Source organism: Doryrhamphus excisus, chromosome 16 (genome assembly GCF_030265055.1).
Source record: "Doryrhamphus excisus isolate RoL2022-K1 chromosome 16, RoL_Dexc_1.0, whole genome shotgun sequence".
NCBI lineage: Eukaryota > Metazoa > Chordata > Actinopteri > Syngnathiformes > Syngnathidae > Doryrhamphus > Doryrhamphus excisus.
The window spans coordinates 18744061-18767691 of NC_080481.1; the positions used below are offsets into that span (position 1 = coordinate 18744061).

The 23631-nt window shown below is 40.2% G+C and overlaps 1 protein-coding gene across 5 annotated transcripts in view; it reads right to left on the reverse strand.

Moving 5' to 3' along the window:
• Positions 1-468: 468 nt before the first annotated feature.
• plagl2 (pleiomorphic adenoma gene-like 2) overlaps positions 469-23631 on the reverse strand; it is a 34237-nt gene continuing 11074 nt past the window's right edge. For 3 of the 5 annotated variants that reach the window (XM_058050859.1, XM_058050858.1, XM_058050854.1), the window contains exons 2-4: positions 11543-11672; positions 9090-9714; positions 469-8813 (exon numbers count right to left, since the gene is read on the reverse strand). In XM_058050859.1, the coding sequence (XP_057906842.1) occupies positions 7376-8813; positions 9090-9403 (1752 nt within the window). In that variant the 5' untranslated portion in view covers positions 9404-9714; positions 11543-11672 and the 3' untranslated portion in view covers positions 469-7375. Of the gene's footprint in view, positions 8814-9089; positions 9715-11542; positions 11693-23631 lie in introns of all 5 variants that reach the window. The other 2 variants (XM_058050856.1, XM_058050857.1) reach the window with 1 other exon arrangement.

Below are 23631 nucleotides of genomic sequence, written 5' to 3' on the forward strand. Positions count from 1 at the left end.
TACTTCCAGGTGGACTGGTACGTGTAAAACATATAGTCTGGCCCCCCATAAATTTTGTCAAAGCAATGCGGCCCGCGAGTCCAAACATTTGCCCACCCCTGATACTGGGGATGTGTTCTAACCTCGCAAACAATATGTTTTTGAGGCAATATTTCATTGCAGACTATTTATTGGCAGAATTATAATAACTTTTTAATAACTGCATTTTACAAATGCATATTAAATTATATTATTAAAATTTTCATTCTTTTCTTTTAGCTGAATAAAGTGACAGAAGTTACAGAAAAAATGACAACCAAAAATATGGAAATCCTACAATAAAATAATAGTAAACAAAAAATATATAAATAAATAAAATCGAATAAATATTAATAATGTAACCAATACATGAACACTAAAACATATTAATAGTAAAAATATTTTTAAAAATACTAAATACATGTACTACATCCAAAAACAAATCATAACATGCACTATACATAATAAAATAACTATAAATAAATGTGTAATTATAACATTGTATTTTTCTTGTTCAAGAAAACGCAAAAAATAAATCTGAATGAACGATAAAAAAATAAATAATAGTAATAGCAATAAACACCAAATAAAAAGAATGTGTTATAAAAATGATATATATTCTACATATTTGCAGTGACTACAAAAAGAGAAGAGATGATTATGACAAGTAGTGTAGATTTGAATTACAATCATCCGTCCATCCGCTTTCTACCTCTTATCCTCACTAGGGTTGCGGCCATGCTGGAGCCTATGCCAGCTGTCTTCGGGCGAAAGGCAGGGTACAATTCAAAATCATATAAAACATATGAAAAATTACATTAAAAGTGTGGAAATGCACAAATAAAAATAGTAGTGGCAGTCAATAAAAATGATCACAAACATGACAAACAAAAACAAATGATCATCTATATTATTCCTAATAAAAATGACTGCGAATAAAGTTGGAATTGTAATAGTGAATACTTACTTTTTCCAACACGGTGAGTGAGTGAGTGAGTGAGTGACAATGAGGAAGGTATGAAAGCCCCTGGTTTGTCTTTTTAATCATGTCAAGGTAGGTAAGACATTTTTACAAAGTCAGTGTGTACCTTATTCTACTGTACACAAGTGCTCCCCGCGTCTTTGGATCAACCAATCAACTACAAAAACTGACATACTCTCTCCCTTGATATATACATATACATTTATACATATACTACATACGTATATATGTACATATATACACATACATATGTATGTATATGTATATATACACACATACGTATATACACACACACACATATATATATATACACATATACATACGTTTACATACATATACACGTATACATACATACATACATACATACATACATACATATACATATGTATATATATATATATATATAGATATGTTGATATATGTATAGACATGCAGTATATATATACATACTGTATATACTGTATCCATGGGTGTGTGTGTGTGTGTTTCACTTTCTTCTTTGCCACTGCTACACTTCAAACGGGCTTCAAACGAACAGAACAAAAAGAAAGAACAAAAACACGCAATGAGGTTGGAATGCACAACTTTACCATGAAAGACTAGAAATACACCAGAGTAGATTTGGATGCCATCTATGAGGAAGGAAAGCGCAATGTCCCGTCAATGAATATCGACATGATATAATTATGGATTCAATCAATAATTATTCATGCCATTAAATAATTATAGATAGCTATTTTGTCATTCACCACAAAGGAATTATGAATCATAATGGTATTGATAATTATTCATGCTGTGCGGTTAGGAAAATTCCAAAGTGAAAGTGAAAGTCAAAGGGGGCAGGGCTATTAGTGGGAGGTCTATGAAACAATACTGTAATACACAAATGCTGATAAGAAGTCTAGAGGTCAAGGTTCACATCCAAGTACACGTTCAAAGTGAAACCAAAACAAAAAAAAAATACTTTTTGTCTTCAAAAAGGTTGAAAGTGCGAAAAACTCTGATTAGCTCACAGAAACCCAGGGAGGACAAACGTCATACAAGCCCAACGCTGCTTAGCTTATCTTCTTTTACTATTTTATTTAAGGGCTTCTTAGAAATAAAAACAACAACATTTTGTTTTTGTGATTGCTACAAACGTAGTGCGGAAGCGCTTTCATCATCCAAAAGGTGCTCACTGCTGGAGAATCGGTCAGGTCATGTGACTTTTTCTTCACACGGCGGGGGCAAAAGAAAGCATTAAAAAAATCAAATATTCCCAATAGGCGGCCAATGAAGTTGTTGGAATAGTGATGAATAACAGGGATTAATTACTGCGATTTATGCTGGGTTGTTGCTTTTTTTTTTTTTATAGAAGTGCTCACTGACTCTCAAACTTTGTCCAAACTTTTTCTTGTGTCCTCACAATATGACAACTTTATTCTAGTAAAATTGCAGCTTTGGTCTTGTGAGAATACGACTTTTTCCCTCGTAATATTTTGACTTTATACGAGCAAAACTGCAGCAGTTTTTTTTCCAGCCATTTCAACTTCTTGTAATATTAGGACTTTTTTGTTTGCGTCTCATAATATTGTCATGAACAAAAAACCCCAACCACTTTTGTCTTTAACATTTGAACATTATGCCGCTAGAATTCCAGAAATGTTCCTCATATTACACCTTTATTCTCGTTTCAATACAACATTTTCTCAGAATATTTGGAGTTATTTCCAGTAAAATAACTGCAGATTTTTTCCAATTCTTGCTTTGGGCCAATTTGGTGTATATGGGAATGACAAATTGGGACAGTGCGTAGCCAAGCAACCAAGCAAAAATGTTGTTTCTTCTCCCCAGGTTTTGGTTAAAAAAAAAATGAGGTGATGTGTTGTTTTTTTTTGTGTTTTTTTTCTCTCAAGGTCCTTTTGTACAAACAGACAATAACAACAAAATCCACACAAACTACCAAAAAAAAAAACATACAAAGAAAAGGCGACACCCTGCGGACATTGCCGTTATTTCCGACCCTTTTTTTCCCGCTTTATCTTTGACTCTACCAAGCAGCCGAGAAAGAGAGGAAGAGGAGGAGTAAGAGGAGGAAAGGGGGCGGGGTTTGATGAAAACTGCTGTCAGTTGGGTTGGTTTTTGTGCATCGTGGAAGAAATAAAGAAAAATAAAAGAGATCATCCAGTGGCCTACGGCAGAGGGATCGCCAACCGTAGCGCCGAGCAGCAAGATGATAAAAAAAGTATGTGCTATGATGTAGCCACGCCCTGTTGTGGGCGTAGCCTAAAGCGTGGCCACAGTATGGAGTGACAGCAAGGACAGTGGATGTAGAAAGGCCCCAAACAGCAGCTTCATCCAAAAAAGACATGAATTATAAACCAAAACAGCTTTACCTAGCTCTGCATGCGCTTTAAAGTGTTGTTGTTGCACATGTTGTTTACAATCGACACATCAGCGCCATTTCTCTTCGGTGCTATTTCAACATTGGTTCTGTTGCTCCCATTCTGTACTTGTGTATTCAGGCACTTTAGGAAGGCAACAAATGGTTTCATAACATATCCAACATCTGTACGCATATGTAGCTCTGCGTGCGCTTTAAAGTGCCGCTACTCAGCTTGTCAGTGTGAAAGTGGCGCATACTACACTTGTCGTACTGTTGCTTACGATCCACTCACCAGTGCTATTAGCACAAATGTTAGTCAAATGTAAGATCTGTACACATATCTAGCCCTGCATGCGCTTTAAAGTGTCGCGGAAAATGTCTGTTTGCACCGGTAGAGAGAAGAAATAAACTGCTCAGCTTGTCGGTGTGAAAGTCACACATACTATTCTGTCGTACTGTTGCTTACAATCCACTCATCCGTGATATTAGCGCTCCATAACGCTATTACAACATTGCTTCTGTTGCTCCCCTTTTGTACTTTTATGTTCTATAACATATTCGGGTACTTTTGGAAGTGGAAAAATGTTTTGATAACATATCCAGCTGTCCGACGTAACAGCTGTACAAATATCTAGCTCTGCATGCACTTTCAATTGTCACTACTCAGCTTGTTGATGTGAAAGCTGTATGTGTGCAAGTCTTATTAGCGCTATTGCAACATTGGTTCTGTTGCTACCATATAGTATGTGTATGTTCTACAACATTTTAGGCCACCTTTGGAAGTCGACAAACATTTTAATAACATATCCTGCTGTCCGAAGTAACACCCGTACGTACATATCTAGCGCTGCGTGCACTTTAAAGTGTCACTACTCGGCTTGTTCACGTGAAAGTCGTGTGTATTGTTGTGTTGCTTACAATCGACTCATTGGCGGTTTTACGACTGTCACAACACTGCTTCTGTTGCTGTGTTGTACAATATAATTATTGATATGGTCACTTTCTCATGCACTCAAAGTCATTATTATTTAGACAACTAAATTGATTTTTTGAGGGCTTAACTTATGCAAAACCAAATTTTTGCCATTTCTGGTGAAACTGTACGTATGAGCATTGTCTCGGCCATGACAGGAAATGAGTAAAGACAACGTACGTGTTTGTAAACATCTTGACAAAGGTGTCATTGAACGCTTCCTACACCCACTGCTTGTCACTTTTTGAGGTGTCCGGTTCACTTTGGGCTCAGGTTTCTGAACGGCTTAAAGAAAAAGAAGCTTAATTCATTCCGGAATAACGTTTTTTTTCCCCCCCCGGCAGCCCAATGTCGCACGTTGAAACAAATCTAACGCTAAGAAATACGCTAGCTAGCATGCACAGTCTATGCGAACAAGTCAAGTCGGCTTGGCGACGAGCTGCTGAAGGGAAATAGGCTAATAATACTTCATTCGTGCTTTGCCAGATCCACAAGTCATGTAAACCTGACAGATAATAAAACACAGCTAACAAAAAATACACTTTTACTGAGATCAAAGCAATAATGAGATATTTCGTACACTGCAATAACATTCTTTTTTTTTTTCCTTGTCTGTCATGGTAACTTTTTTTTTCCTTTTTCTTAAGCATTCACATATGTCAGGGATCCTCATGACGTCTTTTACACCCAAACAGGCCAGAATTTAGTCGGAAATTGCACGGAAAAGGGGCAGCACACACTGAAAAAAAAACCCATATGATGCCAAGAAATACACACAGCTCGGTGTACCACCGATGCCAATACCAATACTTTCATATACCATGATACAGAGACTGATTTGGATGTTTATAGATCAAAAGTTTATTCATTAAGCCTCTTATTAATATCCAATTCGCCTTTTTACTGTTGGTTCTTCCCCAATTTTCCAAATATTTCTACTTTCTTCTGCATGAATTTGATTCTCGTAATATTTTGACTTTTACTTGGATATTTCAACTTTTATATGACTAAAATGATATAAAGTCGATATGTTATAAAAGAGCGTCACAATCTGAATAGTTATAAAAGTGCATCAGATTCTGAGGGGGCACAATAGTATATAAAGCATATATTTCTCTTTAATATGTCAACTCTATGCTACCAAAATTACATTATTTTTTTCAGTTTAAAGTTTACTCTTATAAAAGCTGTTTTTCAACATTTTTGCTGTTTTTTCTCTCAACTATTTTAACTTTTCAGTCTCGTAAATTGGCTGCACGGTGTAGAGCGGTTAGAACATAGGCCACACAGCTAGGAGACCTGGGTTTGATTCCCCACTCGGGCATCTCTGTGTGTGTGGAGTTTGCATGTTCTCCCCATGCATGTGTGGCTTTTCTCCGGGTACTCCGGTTTCCTCCCCCATTCCAAAAACATTCTAGCTTCAATCCAAATTGTCCATAGGTATGAATGTGAGTGTGAATGGTTGTTTGTCTATATGTGCCCTGGGATTGGCTGGCTACCAGTCCAGGGTGTACCCCGCCTCTCGCCCCAAGACAGCTGGAATAGGCTCCAGCATGCCTGTGACGGTATAGAAAATGGATGGATGCTATGAGAGACCCAAGACCAGTATTGGAAAGTGTGGCATCGGTATTGTGGACATTTTGGTATCATGTGGGATGAAAATGTCCAATTTTGTCATTGCTGTTTTCTTTCTCTTCACTGTTAAGGCAAAAAAATACACATTTCTTTCTAGATAGCCCACAAAACATCAGCTTTTTGCACAACATCCGACTAAATCCCGGCGAGTAGAGGACCCTAAAGGGCCAGCTTAGGGTTGAAAACTGTAACAAGGAAGCATAAAGTGTATTCTGGGAATTTGAGGAAACAAAGCAGGTTCCTATAGATGAAGTGCCTTCTGCTAAAAAAAAAAAGTGCTTCTCTTGAGGATTTTTTTTAAAAACCAAAACTTCACATTTCTTTTTTTGTATCCCGTTAAACTGCTCAACAAAAAAACAAAATAAAACAGTATGGGAGCTGAGCATCGTCTCTGGTTCATATTTCCTATCTGCGCAGCAAAAGGGAACTTTTTCCCAGAATGGGATGAAGGCTTTTTGAGGTAAATCCTGGACTTTGAGCTATTTTTTTTGTCTCAGGCCCCGTCTGCCCAGTCCACACGGAAACATTCCTGGGATTGAAAAAATTGGTGCCCACACTGTGCCAGATTCGTGAATAGTCGCATCCGGATGGGAAACGGGTCACTAGATAAAAAGGATGTAATACACACATCAGGCAGAGAGCTAGAAAGCGTCTTCTGTTCGAAGTTCTTCTGCAGACTATGATTCTGAATCGGATTTTTTTTTGCATACGTATTTTCCAAAAATGACTACTTCATGGACAGTTTTTCCAGACAACTTTAAAAAATATTGTTGTTTCTCTTTAATAATTCAACATTATGTGAGTAAAGTGACATTATTTTTCATCATTATCTTATATTACAACTAACAATTTTCTCCTCTTCATATTTTGAATTTATCCCCGTAAAATGACTGCTGATTTTTTTGTTGTTTTTGACTGTCTTGACAGCGTTTTAAAAAAAATGACAATTTTCATTGGAGTTTTTTGCTTTGCACAAAACCCACTGTTGTTTCCGTGTGGACGAGAGGCTGAAACCACGAGATACTTTTCCATTTCCATCTGGCCAGCCCCTCAAGGTGAGACATTCTAGCGCCATTCTTATACATCAAAGAAAAGAAACCCTCCACTTCAAACAATATTTTTTGTATCGGGGTCACAACAGTACAGGTCATTTTCACTAAACTTGATCTTTGATATATTTTTCTTCTATGATTGCTTTCGAAAGCAACGCAGTACCACGCCTTTTGGCCTACTGATTCTGCCTTCTATACACGACTAAATAAGATATAAGGGGACTTAAATGGTGTTTGGAGGTAAAATGAAGGGTTAATACGTTGTTATAACTACAGGATAAAAGGGGAAAAATCCAAATAAAATCTTGAAAACTTCCTTTTAAGGATGCATGAGAAGCTTTAGCGCGCTCTCACTGGAAGGCCTGGTGGAAGCGAGGCAGTGTGGTGGTGCTGAGGCTGGAGCCGAACACTGGCGGGAGAGGGTGCAGGGGTCCGAGGCCCAGACCCCCACCGGAGCTCTGCTGCTCCTGAGGTTGCGGTTGCAAAGAGGTAAGAGGCGCCGCCGATGCCGAGACGGCGTGAGGCTCGGCGGCAACGCCGTGCAGAGATGAGGAAGACGAGGACGAGGAGGAGGAGGGTGTCACCGAGGATGTGTAGCCCATCACCAGTCCTCCCGCGCTCATGGGGGCGCTGTAGGAAGGCAAGTTGAGCGGGAGGAAGCCCAGCAAGTGGGAGAAGTCCATGTTAGCAGCGCACAGAGACTCGGCAATCACCGCAGGGCTCTTGGACAGCAGCGGATCCCCGCACAGTTCTTCTGCCAGGCCGGCAGGGGGCTCCAGTCCGTCCTTTGGGGGAGAAACAGCAGCGTGGGGCTCCGGGCCTGGCAGACCACTCTGCAGATCCATGAGGAAGCTTTCCATCTCCACCTTCAAGGGTTTGTCCAGCAGGTATGAGGTAGATCCCAGCTGGTACTTGGGGGCTTGCTGGGGGTGGTGCTGCTGCTGGGGGACGGGGGACTGGTGGTGGGGCGGTGGGGGTGAACGGTGGTGGTGGTGATGGTGGTGGGAGTGTGGGTGCAGGGATCCAGTAGATTCCATGTGGCAGCCCATGCTCATGGCCGCTGAGAGGGGCGTGGACATGAGGGGCGGGTGAGGGTGGACCACCCCAGAGTTGGACATGGCCTGCAGGTGGTGGGGGTTGTACACGCCTATGGGGAAGGGGGCACCGCCCGGGAAGGGCTTTCCCATCATGGGGTCCTTGTTGGGGGCGGCGCTGCACATCATGGGGCTGAGCTCCTCCTTCACTGAGCAAGGAGGAGACCCCGAAGCCAGGAGGCCCAGCATGTCCGGCGGCTCGGTCTTGATCTTCAGCAGCTCCTGCGAGTGGCTCTTCTTCACGTGGCGCGTCAGGTGGTCCTTCCTGCCAAAGCGCTGGGCGCAATACTGGCACAGGAAGTCCTTGCGGCCAGTGTGCACCACCATGTGGCGCCGCACGTCCTTGCGCGTGTAGAAGCGGCGGTCGCAGTGGTCGCACGGGTGCTTTTTCTCCTTTGCGCCTCCCGACGATTTCCCCGAGTGACTCTTGAGGTGCTCCAGCAGGACGGGCGTGCTCTCGTATCTCTGCATGCACACTTTGCAGGTGAGGTCGCCCGCCGTGGCCGAGTGCATGGCCACGTGGCGCTTGTAGCCCAGCTTGGTGTTGTAGTGCTTGCCGCACTCCTCGCACTTGAAGGCCTCCTTGTTGGGGTCATGGGTCTGCAGGTGATTCTTCAGGTGGTCTTTGCGGTGGAACATTTTCTCACAGAAGGAGCACTGGTGGGTCTTCTGTGGCGAGTGCGTGGCCATATGCCTACAGTGGATGGAGGCCAGGTAGATACGTTACACCAATTAGATACGATTGGACTTCCATGATGTTATGACTTTACTTTACGTATTATAACTTTATCTCCAACCTCATTTGCCAAAAATGACATTTTTCCCCATTTGTTTGTCATATTAAAACATTGAAAAATGTACCTTTTTTTTTATATTTCAAGTCGACGCTACTAAAATGACATTCATTTTTCCACAAGTAAGATTCCAACATCTTATATACGCTAATTGTCTGTGTTTTGTGTTTTTTCACCTGAAGAGTTTGTATTTGGAGCTGAAGGCCTTGGCACAGTGAGGCTGCGAGCAGTGGAAAGGTTTCTCTCCTGTGTGAGTCACGGTGTGGAGGCGGAGCTTCTCCTGAGAGGCGAACAGAGCCCCGCACGCCAAACACTCCTTCCCTCTCGCCGCCTTGTCTTCCTCGTTGTCCCTTTCTCTCCCCCTGTCTTGCTCTGTGTGCGGCAGCGGGGCGGTGCTCCCAAGCAACTTGGCGGCGGCGGCCCGTCGTCCCTCTTCCTCCGGCGTCAGTGCGGTAATACAGTGTGAGGCATCGGCGGCAGCAGCTGCCATGGCAGCCCTAGAGTGCCGCAGCCATGGAAGTCCACTTGGGGTGCTCCCCCGCCTTGCAGGCTCAACGGCGGAAGTCGGAGGGCTGGCGGGCAGGTGGCTGGCTGGCTTGGCTGGCTGGGGACGTGGTCAGAGGAGGCTTGGATGATGGAACATTGAGGTGATGAAGAATTTGCCGTTGGACACAAGGTGCACGTTGTTTTAGATCACCATGCTGATTTGGGAAAAAAGTCTTCTTGCATCGGAGGTTTGTAGACTTATGCACGCAAACCAACAGGTGGCACCGAATGACTTCTCAGTCCAACACAGAATGTCTGGACACAGAGGAAAAAAAGGAAAATATGACATCATTATTATATAATATACTAATCCATCCATACATCTATTGCTTCCGAGGTCAGGTTGCGGGGTCCTCCCAGCATATCCCGAGGAGCTCCCAGGCCGATTGAGTGACAAGTCCACAAAACTCATGTAGACTGGTTGGGCAAACTCCCATGCATCCTCAAAGACCCTGCCAAGAGTGGAGAGTTGGTCCACAGTTCCACGACCAGGTCCAAAACCACACTGATCCTCCTGAATCTGAGATTCAACTACTTGGCGAATCCTCCTCTCCAGACCCTCTGAATCGACCTTACCAGGAATGCTGATTAGTGCAATTCTATGATAGTTGGAACACACCCGGCAGTTCCCCTTCTCAAAAAAGGGGAATTGCCTCTGGATTGGTCCCCCTTCATTTTAAAAAGGGGGACCAGAGGCACTGCAACCGATGTCCAGGCTATGCTGCATTCGTGTCAACCAAGACACGCCCACGGCACCCAGGGCCTGAAGGAACTCTGGGCGGATCTCATCCTGTCAATCTCGTGTTCCATCCTTCCCTCACTCATGAACACGAGGTACTTAAACTCCTCCACTTGGGGCAGGATCACATACTCGACCCAGAGATGGAACTCCACCCTTTGCCGGGCGAGAACCATGGACTCTGACTCGGAGGTGCTGACTCTCATCCCAGCCACTTAACTGATCCAGTGAGAGTTGAAGGTCACGGCTCGGTGAAGCTAGCAGGACCACATCATCTGCAAAAAGCGGTGACCCAAACCTGCTGCCACCAAACCAGACTCCCACAACGCCCGGCTGCACCTACAAATTCTGTCCATTAAAGTAATGAACAGAATCGGTGACTGGAAACTGGTTCAACTTATCACGAACCAAACTCTGGCAACCGATCATACAAACCGGGAACAAAATGATCTGGTCTGAGACCCTATACTCACGGAGTACTCCCCACAGAATTCCCAGAGGAACACAGTCCAATGCCGTCTCCGAGTACACAAAACACATGTAGACTGGTTGGGCAAACTCTCACGCTCCCTCAAGGATCCTGCCAAAAATGTAGTGTTGGGCCACAGTTCCACAACCAGGACAAAAATCACACTGCTCCTCCTGCATTCGAGATTTTACTACTCCTTTCCAGAACGCCTGAATAGGCTTTGCCAGGAAGGTTGAGGAGTGCGATTCCAAGGTAGCTGGAACACACCCTTCGGTCCCCCTTCTAAAAAAAGGGGGACCACCACCCCGGTCTACCAATCCAGAAGTACTGCAACTGATGTCTATGCGATGCTAAAGAGCTGTGTCAGCCAAAACATGCCACAGCATCCAGGGCCTTCAGGAACTCCGGGAGGATCTCATCCACCCACAGGGCCCTGCCACAGAGGACCTTCTTGACAACCTCAGCAACCTTGGCCCACCGTGGAGTCCCCAGGCACTGCGTCCTCATTGGAAGACACGAGATTGAGGAGGTCTTTCTCCCACTGATCCACAACATGTCGAGTCAAGGTCAGCAGCACGCCATCCCCACCGTACACGGTGTTGACTGTGCGCCGCTTCCCCATCGTGAGACGGCGGACGGTGGTCCACAATCTCTTCAAAGCCATCCGGAAGTCATTCTCCATGGCTTCCCCGAACTCCTCCCATGTCCATCCATTTTCCTCACCACCTGAGCCCGAAACTTGGCCTGCCGGAATCTAGTAGCTGCTTAGTTTGTCCTTTGTTTCAAACATTTCATCTTGCTTTTTACAGTCAATGTGTCTACATGACATCACTCTGCTAATGTCCAGCCATCAAATTTGTTGTCATCCTGCTTACTTCCAATCCCACGCGTCCATCCGTCTCTTCCTCGGCTTCTTTTACATCTCCTCCTCAGCCGGGCCCGACAGCCAAGCTTGGCAGCGAGCGACACAAAATAGTCTTCTGCATCTTGGCTCTTCTGCTCGATCTAAAACAACAAACATGCAGCTGAGAGAAAAAACAGCAACAATAACCATCAGTGTGAGAAAAAGAGGCTTGGCTACACATCTTAAATATGTGACTGACAGTCACATACACTGGTGGTTTTCAACTTAAAAATTAAAAGAATTATTTGAATGATTTTAAAAATATTACAAAATAACTACAAAAGTAAAAAAAAGCAAGTCAATAAAATCACAGCATTTTTCTTAGAACTAAAAATTCCAAAGACAGCATTAAAAAAAAGCTATGCACATTTTTTTGGTTTTCAACGTGTCACCTTTGAAACATGACTACACATACTTACAAATGTACCCATAGAACATTTTAGAGAAGTGTATTGGGCGGGGCGGGAGGGGGGTGCACTATGATATATTCCCACCTCCTCTGCGAAACACCTAAAATGACATTTCCCAAATACAGAAGAGTTGACAGGCAAGGTGTGGTCTCACTAGAGGGCGCTCAAGGACAAAGAAATCCAAACCAGCACCAAAGTTTGTGTCCCGGGTGTCATGGAGGTAAACACACACACAAGTAATGTAAACTCCCAATCTTTAACTCCACCCCCACATTTAACTCCTTTGCTTCCGGCAAACACAACCTTGGAGTCCAAGGTTGAGACAACACACACAACGGTGTATACTTGTGTAGCGTGTATGTATGTATGTATGTATGTATATATATATATATATATATATATATATATATATATATATATATATATATATATATATATATATATATATATATATATATATATATATATATATATATATATATATATATATATGTGTGTGTGTGAGACGTTCATGTCACGTGTGTGAGTGTTTCCAGCGGCGCTTAAGAGGACCTGACAGCTGTAGCATTGTGTGGTGGACATCACCCGGCGGGGGGTGGGGGGTGACACCCATCCCATTGACCACCCTCAGGGAGCCCGGTTCCATTGTTGCAGGCTACCCACGTCGCACATTCCTGGCTTGGACCACAACAGCAACATGAAACACACACGGAGCTCAGACACACACACACACACACACACACACACACACACACACACACACACACACACGGAGCTCAGACACACACACACACACACATACATACACACACACACACAAAGTAGCGCATGTCGACACACCGTAGTTGAAAAAGTGCCTGTGCTGAGACTTGTTTTTGCTTCTATCCGCGTATCCTTGTCCGTCGAGTCAACAGCAAACCACAATAAAAGATTTGTCTTGAATCCAGGGCTGCAGCTATCAAATATTTTAGTAATCAAGTATTCTACCAAAATTTTGTTGATTAATCAAGTAATCGAAAAAAAACTTTTTGCTTGTTTAAAGACAAATAATAAATTCAGAAGAAAAAAACATTTGACTAAATAACGAAGGACCAATTGGTTGAATTATTTCTTAAATGGACATAGTACATAGTGTAGGTGGTGGTTATGTTTATATACTATATATACTATATGTCTTAAATGGACATAGTACATAGTGTAGGTGGTGGTTATGTTTATATACTATATATACTATATGTCTTAAATGGACATAGTACATAGTGTAGGTGGTGGTTATGTTTATATACTATATATACTATATGTCTTAAATGGATATAGTACATAGTGTAGGTGGTGGTTATGTTTATATACTATATATACTATATGTCTTAAATGGATATAGTACATAGTGTAGGTGGTGGTTATGTTTATATACTATATATACTATATGTCTTAAATGGATATAGTACATAGTGTAGGTGGTGGTTATGTTTATATACTATATATACTATATGTCTTAAATGGACATGGTACATAGTGTAGGTGGTGGTTATGTTTATATACTATATATACTATATGTCTTAAATGGATATAGTACATAGTGTAGGTGGTGGTTATGTTTATATACTATATATACTATATGTCTTAAATGGATATAGTACATAGTGTAGGTGGTGGTTATGTTTATATACTATATATACTATATGTCTTAAATGGATATAGTACATAGTGTAGGTGGTGGTTATGTTTATATACTATATATACTATATGTCTTAAATGGATATAGTACATAGTGTAGGTGGTGGTTATGTTTATATACTATATATACCATATGTCTTAAATGGATATAGTACATAGTGTAGGTGGTGGTTATGTTTATATACTATATATACACTATATATGTCTAACCTTTTATATCTGACTGCTGTGCCCCGCTCCGCTTTTACTCATGTTTTAACTGTGTATTAACCAATGAATGTTGTATTTTGGTGTGTCTTCTACTCTGTATGTCTTAAATGGACATGGTACATAGTGTAGGTGGTGGTTATGTTTATATACTATATATACTATATGTCTTAAATGGATATAGTACATAGTGTAGGTGGTGGTTATGTTTATATACTATATGTCTTAAATGGATATAGTACATAGTGTAGGTGGTGGTTATGTTTATATACTATATATACTATATGTCTTAAATGGATATAGTACATAGTGTAGGTGGTGGTTATGTTTATATACTATATATACCATATGTCTTAAATGGATATAGTACATAGTGTAGGTGGTGGTTATGTTTATATACTATATGTCTTAAATGGATATAGTACATAGTGTAGGTGGTGGTTATGTTTATATACTATATATACTATATGTCTTAAATGGATATAGTACATAGTGTAGGTGGTGGTTATGTTTATATACTATATATACTATATGTCTTAAATGGATATAGTACATAGTGTAGGTGGTGGTTATGTTTATATACTATATATACCATATGTCTTAAATGGATATAGTACATAGTGTAGGTGGTGGTTATGTTTATATACTATATGTCTTAAATGGATATAGTACATAGTGTAGGTGGTGGTTATGTTTATATACTATATATACTATATGTCTTAAATGGATATAGTACATAGTGTAGGTGGTGGTTATGTTTATATACTATATATACTATATGTCTTAAATGGATATAGTACATAGTGTAGGTGGTGGTTATGTTTATATACTATATATACTATATGTCTTAAATGGATATAGTACATAGTGTAGGTGGTGGTTATGTTTATATACTATATGTCTTAAATGGATATAGTACATAGTGTAGGTGGTGGTTATGTTTATATACTATATATACTATATGTCTTAAATGGATATAGTACATAGTGTAGGTGGTGGTTATGTTTATATACTATATATACTATATGTCTTAAATGGATATAGTACATAGTGTAGGTGGTGGTTATGTTTATATACTATATATACTATATGTCTTAAATGGATATAGTACATAGTGTAGGTGGTGGTTATGTTTATATACTATATATACTATATGTCTTAAATGGACATGGTACATAGTGTAGGTGGTGGTTATGTTTATATACTATATATACTATATGTCTTAAATGGATATAGTACATAGTGTAGGTGGTGGTTATGTTTATATACTATATATACTATATGTCTTAAATGGATATAGTACATAGTGTAGGTGGTGGTTATGTTTATATACTATATATACTATATGTCTTAAATGGATATAGTACATAGTGTAGGTGGTGGTTATGTTTATATACTATATATACTATATGTCTTAAATGGATATAGTACATAGTGTAGGTGGTGGTTATGTTTATATACTATATATACCATATGTCTTAAATGGATATAGTACATAGTGTAGGTGGTGGTTATGTTTATATACTATATATACTATATGTCTTAAATGGATATAGTACATAGTGTAGGTGGTGGTTATGTTTATATACTATATATACTATATGTCTTAAATGGATATAGTACATAGTGTAGGTGGTGGTTATGTTTATATACTATATATACTATATGTCTTAAATGGATATAGTACATAGTGTAGGTGGTGGTTATGTTTATATACTATATATACACTATATGTCTTAAATGGATATAGTACATAGTGTAGGTGGTGGTTATGTTTATATACTATATATACTATATGTCTTAAATGGACATGGTACATAGTGTAGGTGGTGGTTATGTTTATATACTATATATACTATATGTCTTAAATGGATATAGTACATAGTGTAGGTGGTGGTTATGTTTATATACTATATATACTATATGTCTTAAATGGATATAGTACATAGTGTAGGTGGTGGTTATGTTTATATACTATATATACTATATGTCTTAAATGGATATAGTACATAGTGTAGGTGGTGGTTATGTTTATATACTATATATACCATATGTCTTAAATGGATATAGTACATAGTGTAGGTGGTGGTTATGTTTATATACTATATATACCATATGTCTTAAATGGATATAGTACATAGTGTAGGTGGTGGTTATGTTTATATACTATATATACTATATGTCTTAAATGGATATAGTACATAGTGTAGGTGGTGGTTATGTTTATATACTATATATACCATATGTCTTAAATGGATATAGTACATAGTGTAGGTGGTGGTTATGTTTATATACTATATATACTATATGTCTTAAATGGATATAGTACATAGTGTAGGTGGTGGTTATGTTTATATACTATATATACTATATGTCTTAAATGGATATAGTACATAGTGTAGGTGGTGGTTATGTTTATATACTATATATACACTATATGTCTTAAATGGATATAGTACATAGTGTAGGTGGTGGTTATGTTTATATACTATATATACTATATGTCTTAAATGGACATGGTACATAGTGTAGGTGGTGGTTATGTTTATATACTATATATACTATATGTCTTAAATGGATATAGTACATAGTGTAGGTGGTGGTTATGTTTATATACTATATATACTATATGTCTTAAATGGATATAGTACATAGTGTAGGTGGTGGTTATGTTTATATACTATATATACTATATGTCTTAAATGGATATAGTACATAGTGTAGGTGGTGGTTATGTTTATATACTATATATACCATATGTCTTAAATGGATATAGTACATAGTGTAGGTGGTGGTTATGTTTATATACTATATATACCATATGTCTTAAATGGATATAGTACATAGTGTAGGTGGTGGTTATGTTTATATACTATATATACTATATGTCTTAAATGGATATAGTACATAGTGTAGGTGGTGGTTATGTTTATATACTATATATACTATATGTCTTAAATGGATATAGTACATAGTGTAGGTGGTGGTTATGTTTATATACTATATATACCATATGTCTTAAATGGATATAGTACATAGTGTAGGTGGTGGTTATGTTTATATACTATATATACCATATGTCTTAAATGGATATAGTACATAGTGTAGGTGGTGGTTATGTTTATATACTATATCAGGGCTCTACGTTAAAAACAAAAATGACTTGCCCATGGGGAATCCTTAAGGTGAGAACTACTTGCCCGAACTTGCCCCATGTAAAATGAAAAGACTGCCATAATGATATCATATATCAATATATGCTGATAATTCATCAGATAATAGTACTGATGCATTGTATTTGGAGGAATGTCTGAAAATTTGTGGAGATGTATGTTAACATGGCAAGCCATGCTACCTTACACATGGTAGTCGTAGTAAGCAGTGATATTTATAAGTTGTGTACCTCAATGAAACATTTGACACATTTGTGTACTAGTAAAGTGTTTTTAATCCAGAAAAAATGCTCAATGGTCAAACAATAATTTGTGAAGCAAAGGTGAGAAAAATACACAGAGAAATGAAACCGCTAGGTTTTGTAGCTTGTGCAAAATCAGCACTTGGTATTGGATCTAATGGGTGGTGTTTCATTGTGACCACTTCAAATTGTCACAGCAATGTGATTCACTCACCTTTGCCATCATTTGATTTGCTGCCGCTAATAAAATACTTGTTTAGGAGGCACTGTTTCATCACTTTTTGGTGTTTTCCTTCAGAAGTTGTTGAAGAATTAGACGATGTTGGCAGGGACGCCATGATAGATGTTTTCCTAGTAAAACGATCGCTGATTGGTTGATCGCGAACAAGAACGTGTGTGGGTAAAACGCGGATTGTGGATTACGGACCGCGGTCTAAATAAACGATTCTGATTGGTCCATTTCAAGATTTGCAAGGATTGGTTTGCAAATTACCACCGGAATTACGCAGTCCGTGTTTTACCAACACCCAACAAGAACCGCTTTAAAAAAAACTCTTGGCAGTACGGCATGCTAAAGTGCACTTGCCCGACGGGAATATTAATGATTGGATTTACTTGCCCCAATTTTGTTTTAACTTGCCCCGGGCCATCGGTACAACGTTATTGTCGAGCCCTGTATATATACTATATGTCTTAAATGGACATAGTACATAGTGTAGGTGGTGGTTATGTTTATATACTATATGTCTTAAATGGATATAGTACATAGTGTAGGTGGTGGTTATGTTTATATACTATATATACCATATGTCTTAAATGGATATAGTACATAGTGTAGGTGGTGGTTATGTTTATATACTATATATACTATATGTCTTAAACGGACAAAGTACATAGCGGTACATAGTGTAGGTGGTGCTTATGTTTAGGGCTACGTATATGTAGTACATGTAATCTGACTGCACACAGAAAAATGACTTCTAGAGGGAGTCCAACCGTGAATGAAGCAGGCAAAGATGGAGTGGAAATAAAATGCTATATTATAAATGTTTAGGAAAAGGTGGATGTGGAACAAAATAGATTCATTAAACAGCCAGTAAAAAGAAAAGATTTGACTCAAAACCCCAACTTTGACTTATGTTGTTGAGTATAAGCTGTTTTTTGGGGAAAAAGGAAACAAAACAATACTTTGATGGAGGTTAAGAGTTTCCTGAGTCTCGTTGGTAAAAGACCAAAAAAAAATGATTGAAACAACATAAGATACAAAATGAAGGTAACACAACAAAAAGCTAAGCCAATGACACCACTAGTCACTCAGTCACGCAGTAATAAAAGAAGTCCATGAGGAAAAGACACGATCACAATGGCGTTCATGGCAAGAACAGCGCAACCAAACGAGTCACTTTTCCAAACAACATAGCGGGTCCATTTTCGTTGTCTTACCACTTTTTCTAGTTGCTTCAAATTTCCCGCGTCTTCAAACCCCATGCTTCTTTTTCATCCTCTACGTGGGTAACGTAGGCACGTTGGTGACGTAAGCGATTATTCGAAACGTGAAAAAAATCCTCGACTACTTTTTGTTATGGAGGTATACGAATCATCCAAATAGTCGTTGCAGCACTAATTAAATCAGATGAAATGTTTACAGAGAATACAATTTGAACCAAGAAAATAATGTCAAACATTTTTATTTCGTGTGGGGAACCGTCTTGAAGGGTCAAGACAGGGACGCCATCTTGTTTGTGTACGTCGGTGCAAAGACCCAGGCGGTCCGAGCGGTAGCGTACCGGCACGTGTCCCCCAAACGAGGCCACGGATGACCCGCATGGGCTTCGCGGCGGAGGAAGGCTTTGCCACTAAAATGGTTTCGGACGTCTGCTTTCTAATCAGGGAGGGTTGAAAGCAGCGCTGAGCTTTCATGGCGGCTTTTTTTCCGCCTGGGTGTCTTTGCTTTCTGTCCCGATGAAAGAGCTTCCACATTCCTTTCCAGCAGGGTCAGAGGTCACCCTCTGCGCAGCTCCTGCATGCTGAGTGACTGCTATTAACCCCTAGCGCTCCAAACGTTGCCATATGACGAGGAAGGGAAGACAGGGGGCGTGGCTAAAACCAAAGGAGGCTAACAAGCCAGCAAACGTCCATCGGGCCAAACTTTAGCGAGAGCCTAAAAATAGAAGGCGAGTTGAGCGTGTGGCGTTTAGGTGACAACAGCCGCTCTTGTGTGTGTGGTGGGGATGACGGTTGTGGGGGCTTGGAGAGAAGGTGGGGGGGTTGTGAAGTTGAGCGCACGCAAGTTGAAGCACACACTGTGGCACCGCAAAACTCGTAACTCCCATTTCCCTTTGGGCTGTGAATGCAACAAAGATGGTGGCCGTTAGTTAGCACAAAACAACACAGAGGGAAAAAAGACCAAAAACGTGTGCAGTCAAAGTCGTACACCCGAATTTTTGTATGATTTTGTATTTTGGAATTTGGCTGTTTGATGACATTTTACCCGAATTTTCGTATACTGTCTGATTTTTTTATACGGCTAAATGTTGCTTGTAACAAACTAGCCCAGTCCTCGTTTCACAGCATCGAGAAAAGCACCTACAGGCAATCTTTTTTTGGATGATTCGGTTTTCGCAACCAATTTTTCACTGACTTTTGTCCCAGTTTGCGTGCACCATCACAGATTTTGTACGGCTAAAGTACGGCTAGCCCACTTAACACAGATTTTTTATGGCTAAAATGCTGCATGTAGCAAACTTGCCTGCATATCCTTTTGCAGCATTGAGCACGGACAAAAAGACCCCTTACCACTTACACTTACTTCAGGTATTCTGCATGCCCTGCGTTTTCTATGATTCCGTTTTCGACAGAAGTTTGATGACAAACCGATGATGGCAAACTAGTCCATTTTTCCTGCGTATCCTTTTGGCAATAAAAAACAGGTACCATAAAACTTTGGGTTATCCGCAAGCCCTACATTTTCCATGATTCTGTTTTCGCCGGCAGTTTGAAGATCTTTTGTCGCAGTTTTTATACACTGTCTCTGTTTGTTACCATGCACGTAGCAATTCAGCCCAGTCCTCATTTCGTAGCATCGGGCACAGATGAAAGCACGTCCAGTCAAAACTTTACGATTCTGATTTCGTCAAGGGTTTTTGACTGACTTTCGTCCCTGCTTACGTGTACCATCGCAGATTTTATACAGCTAAACGTGACACGTAGCAAACTAGCCCATGTACAGTGAAACTTTTGTTTTTTGTACGCTCTACTTTTTGTACGATGCAGTTTTTGATGGCCGTCATTTTATTCAACTTTTCCTACACTGTATCATTTTTTTGTACAGTTTAATGTTGCATGCAGCAAACTAGTCTTTTGCCTGCATATCATTTTCCGATAAAAACACATAGCAGCAAACTTCTAGTCTTGTAGCCCCCCGCCAAACGCACACACCACCCAGGTTTTACTTCCCTCCCTCCCCAACATCCTCTGACCCGGGGTGGCGTTGGGCCAACAGGAAGAGTGTGTGGTTGCTAACACACTTTAGCCAGAAGCTCATCTCGGAAGGAGGCGGGGATAACTGTCACCCCGGGACACTTCCTGCCCGGATCACCTCGCCTGAACTGTCCGAATTAAAATGAATTCCAAACATTGGAAGTACTGATTTTGAAACTGAAGTTTTTGTCAGGAAGTTAGGACGTTAGACCAATCATGTTACACATTCACACACACACATATATATATATATATATGAATATGCACACCAACAGAAGTACACACCTCCATATGGGCACTCACACATGGGACATGGGTGCTTCTCTACACAATCTACCGTCTTATCCTTGATGTCTTTATGCTATTGGTATGCTAATATTACAGTAATAATGATGTCAAGCAGTGAGATTGTAATTACTGCAACTGTATGGCTGTAATTGTGTTGACTATCATGGGTCATGTCTTCATTGTTACTATTGCCACTGGTAAGTTGGACTGTTTCATTTCACTGATATCATCTCCATGGTGACCCTTAGCCATCATTGACATTTAACTCATGCAGTCCTGTTTGTCACTCTTGTTGTCATGGGAATTGTTGTTTTTTCTCTCCCTCTCTCTCTCTTTCTCTCTCTCTCTCTCTCTACTGTGTCTCCCCCCCTCCGGTCCGGCCGCTCCAAATTCACATAACAAAAACATCAAATAATGCCAAACAACATTTCATAGTACAGGCAAGGTGTAGCTTACACCTTCCCTGGCAGAGCAAATCTGTTTAGCATGTAAGGGCATTTAGATCAACAATACCATCTGCCCCAATGGCTGGACGGGACAAAAAAAGGACCAATCACGTTGCTCGGCAGAGAAAAATAAATGTTGACATGAAACACATGCTGTGCGTGTGTGTTGGGGGTATTCCAGGGAAAAGCCCTGGCAGGGAGTCCCGGCGGCCACGACACGACACGGAGCTCCGCAGTAGCAGTCGGAGATGTGGGCACCGTGCCAGTGGGCGTCACGCCAGTCCTCCGCACTCCTGGACCACCCCCACAGCAAAAAGCACGGTTGTTTTTGTGTTTCTTGTACGTTTCAAAAAGCCATGCTAATGTTAGCAAGCTCGCATTTTTTGCTGTTTATGTTGGTAGACACATATATAAACACAACACTATCATGTTGGAGGTTAGCATGCTAATGCTTGCACACTAGCATTTTTCGGATTTTCAATAATATTAACTTAAGCTGACAGTGCTATCATGCTGGAGGTAGGCACTTAGTGCCATTATGCTAGGTGTTAGCTGGCTAATGCTAGCATTGCTAAAATACTAATTTTAGCATAGTAGCATTTTTATCCTTTTCCATAAATAGACACTATTACACTAGGTCAGGGATCAGCAACCAACGGCTCCAGAGCCGCATGTGGCTCTTCAGCCTCTTTGTTGTGGCTCCCTTGGCAATGCTCAAGTATTTTTTCACACCCGAATGGGGAAACATGCATCGTTTTTTAAAAATCTGACTTTCTGTGAGACCCTGAATGAATCCGGGCTGTGCTCTGTCTAGTGATTGGATGAGCTAGAGGAATGGAGGGGAAGCTGGTGTTTGGCTGCCTGCTTTGGTTGGGATGTTACAGGTCTTCCCCCAACGTGGTGAACTAACCATGAATATACCCCCCCCCCCCCCCCCATCCCAATAGGAGCATTGGAGTTTTTCATTCTGCATGGACAGATGCCGTTGTCTTCTCTGCTTCTCTGGCTTACATTAATGCTTCAAATGTGGCGAGAAACAACAATTTGTTGTATTCTGCTGTTAAAACTGGTAAAATTAAGAAAGATTCAAACTATATATGTATGTACATTATATATATATCTATATATATATATACATATGTGTGTGTGTGTGTATTATATGTATATGAAAAATAAATATTGGAGAAAAAATTGTAAAAGAAAAAGATGAAATAAATGATAAAAGATGTGCATATTTGTAATAAACAATAAATATAATAAAATGTAGAAAAAAGGTTAAATTGACAAATATTTCTTTTTAACTAAATACATTTTTAAATATAATTGGATGGAAAATGGACATCAAAACAAAATATTAAATGAAAACTGATAAATGAATTATTCTACATGAATTTACATGTCATTCACTACTAAATCTTGAAAAAAACATGAGAAAAATTAATGAAGATTGAAATATAATTGATACTGTTGGTGAATGATTTGCCGTTCTGTGCTTTTTGTTGCATCGTGCTGCTGCCGTGTGTGTGTGTGTGTGTGTGTGTGTGTGTGTGTGTGTGTGTGTGTGTGTGTGTGTGTGTGTGTGTGGTCAGCAACAAACAATCTCCAAGTCTGGCAACGTCAGCGGGGCTTAAAACAACGGGCATTGTTCAAGCAGCTTTGCTTCGCTTTCCAGTCTACAGGTTGCAACGCATCCACGCGCTCACGCTTGGCAACAAAGTGAAATCGCTGTTTATCAGATGATCAAAAGTTTAAGTTTAAGAAAGCGTCTTGGCTTAGCCATCAGGAGGGCATGACCATGTCAATGCCTGACAAAAAATGATCATTTTGAGCAGATTTTTGGCTTTTATAGCCTGTTGATCAGGTGGAAAAACAGCTTCTATCTTCCACCTTCCACCGCTTATCCCAGGTCGGGTCATGGGGGCAGCAGCCCAAGCAGGAAGGCCCAGACTTCCCTCTCCTCCGCCACTTCTTCCAGCTCCTCCCGGTGTCCTGAGCACCTCCCCAGGGTGGCGTTACAAATGTTTTTTGTCTCACTCCCCTTTCTTGCGTTTGCATATATACTGTATGTGCGTGTGTGTATATGTATTTACACATATATAGAAAGAGAGAGAGAGAGAGATGCACTGTGTAAAGATGA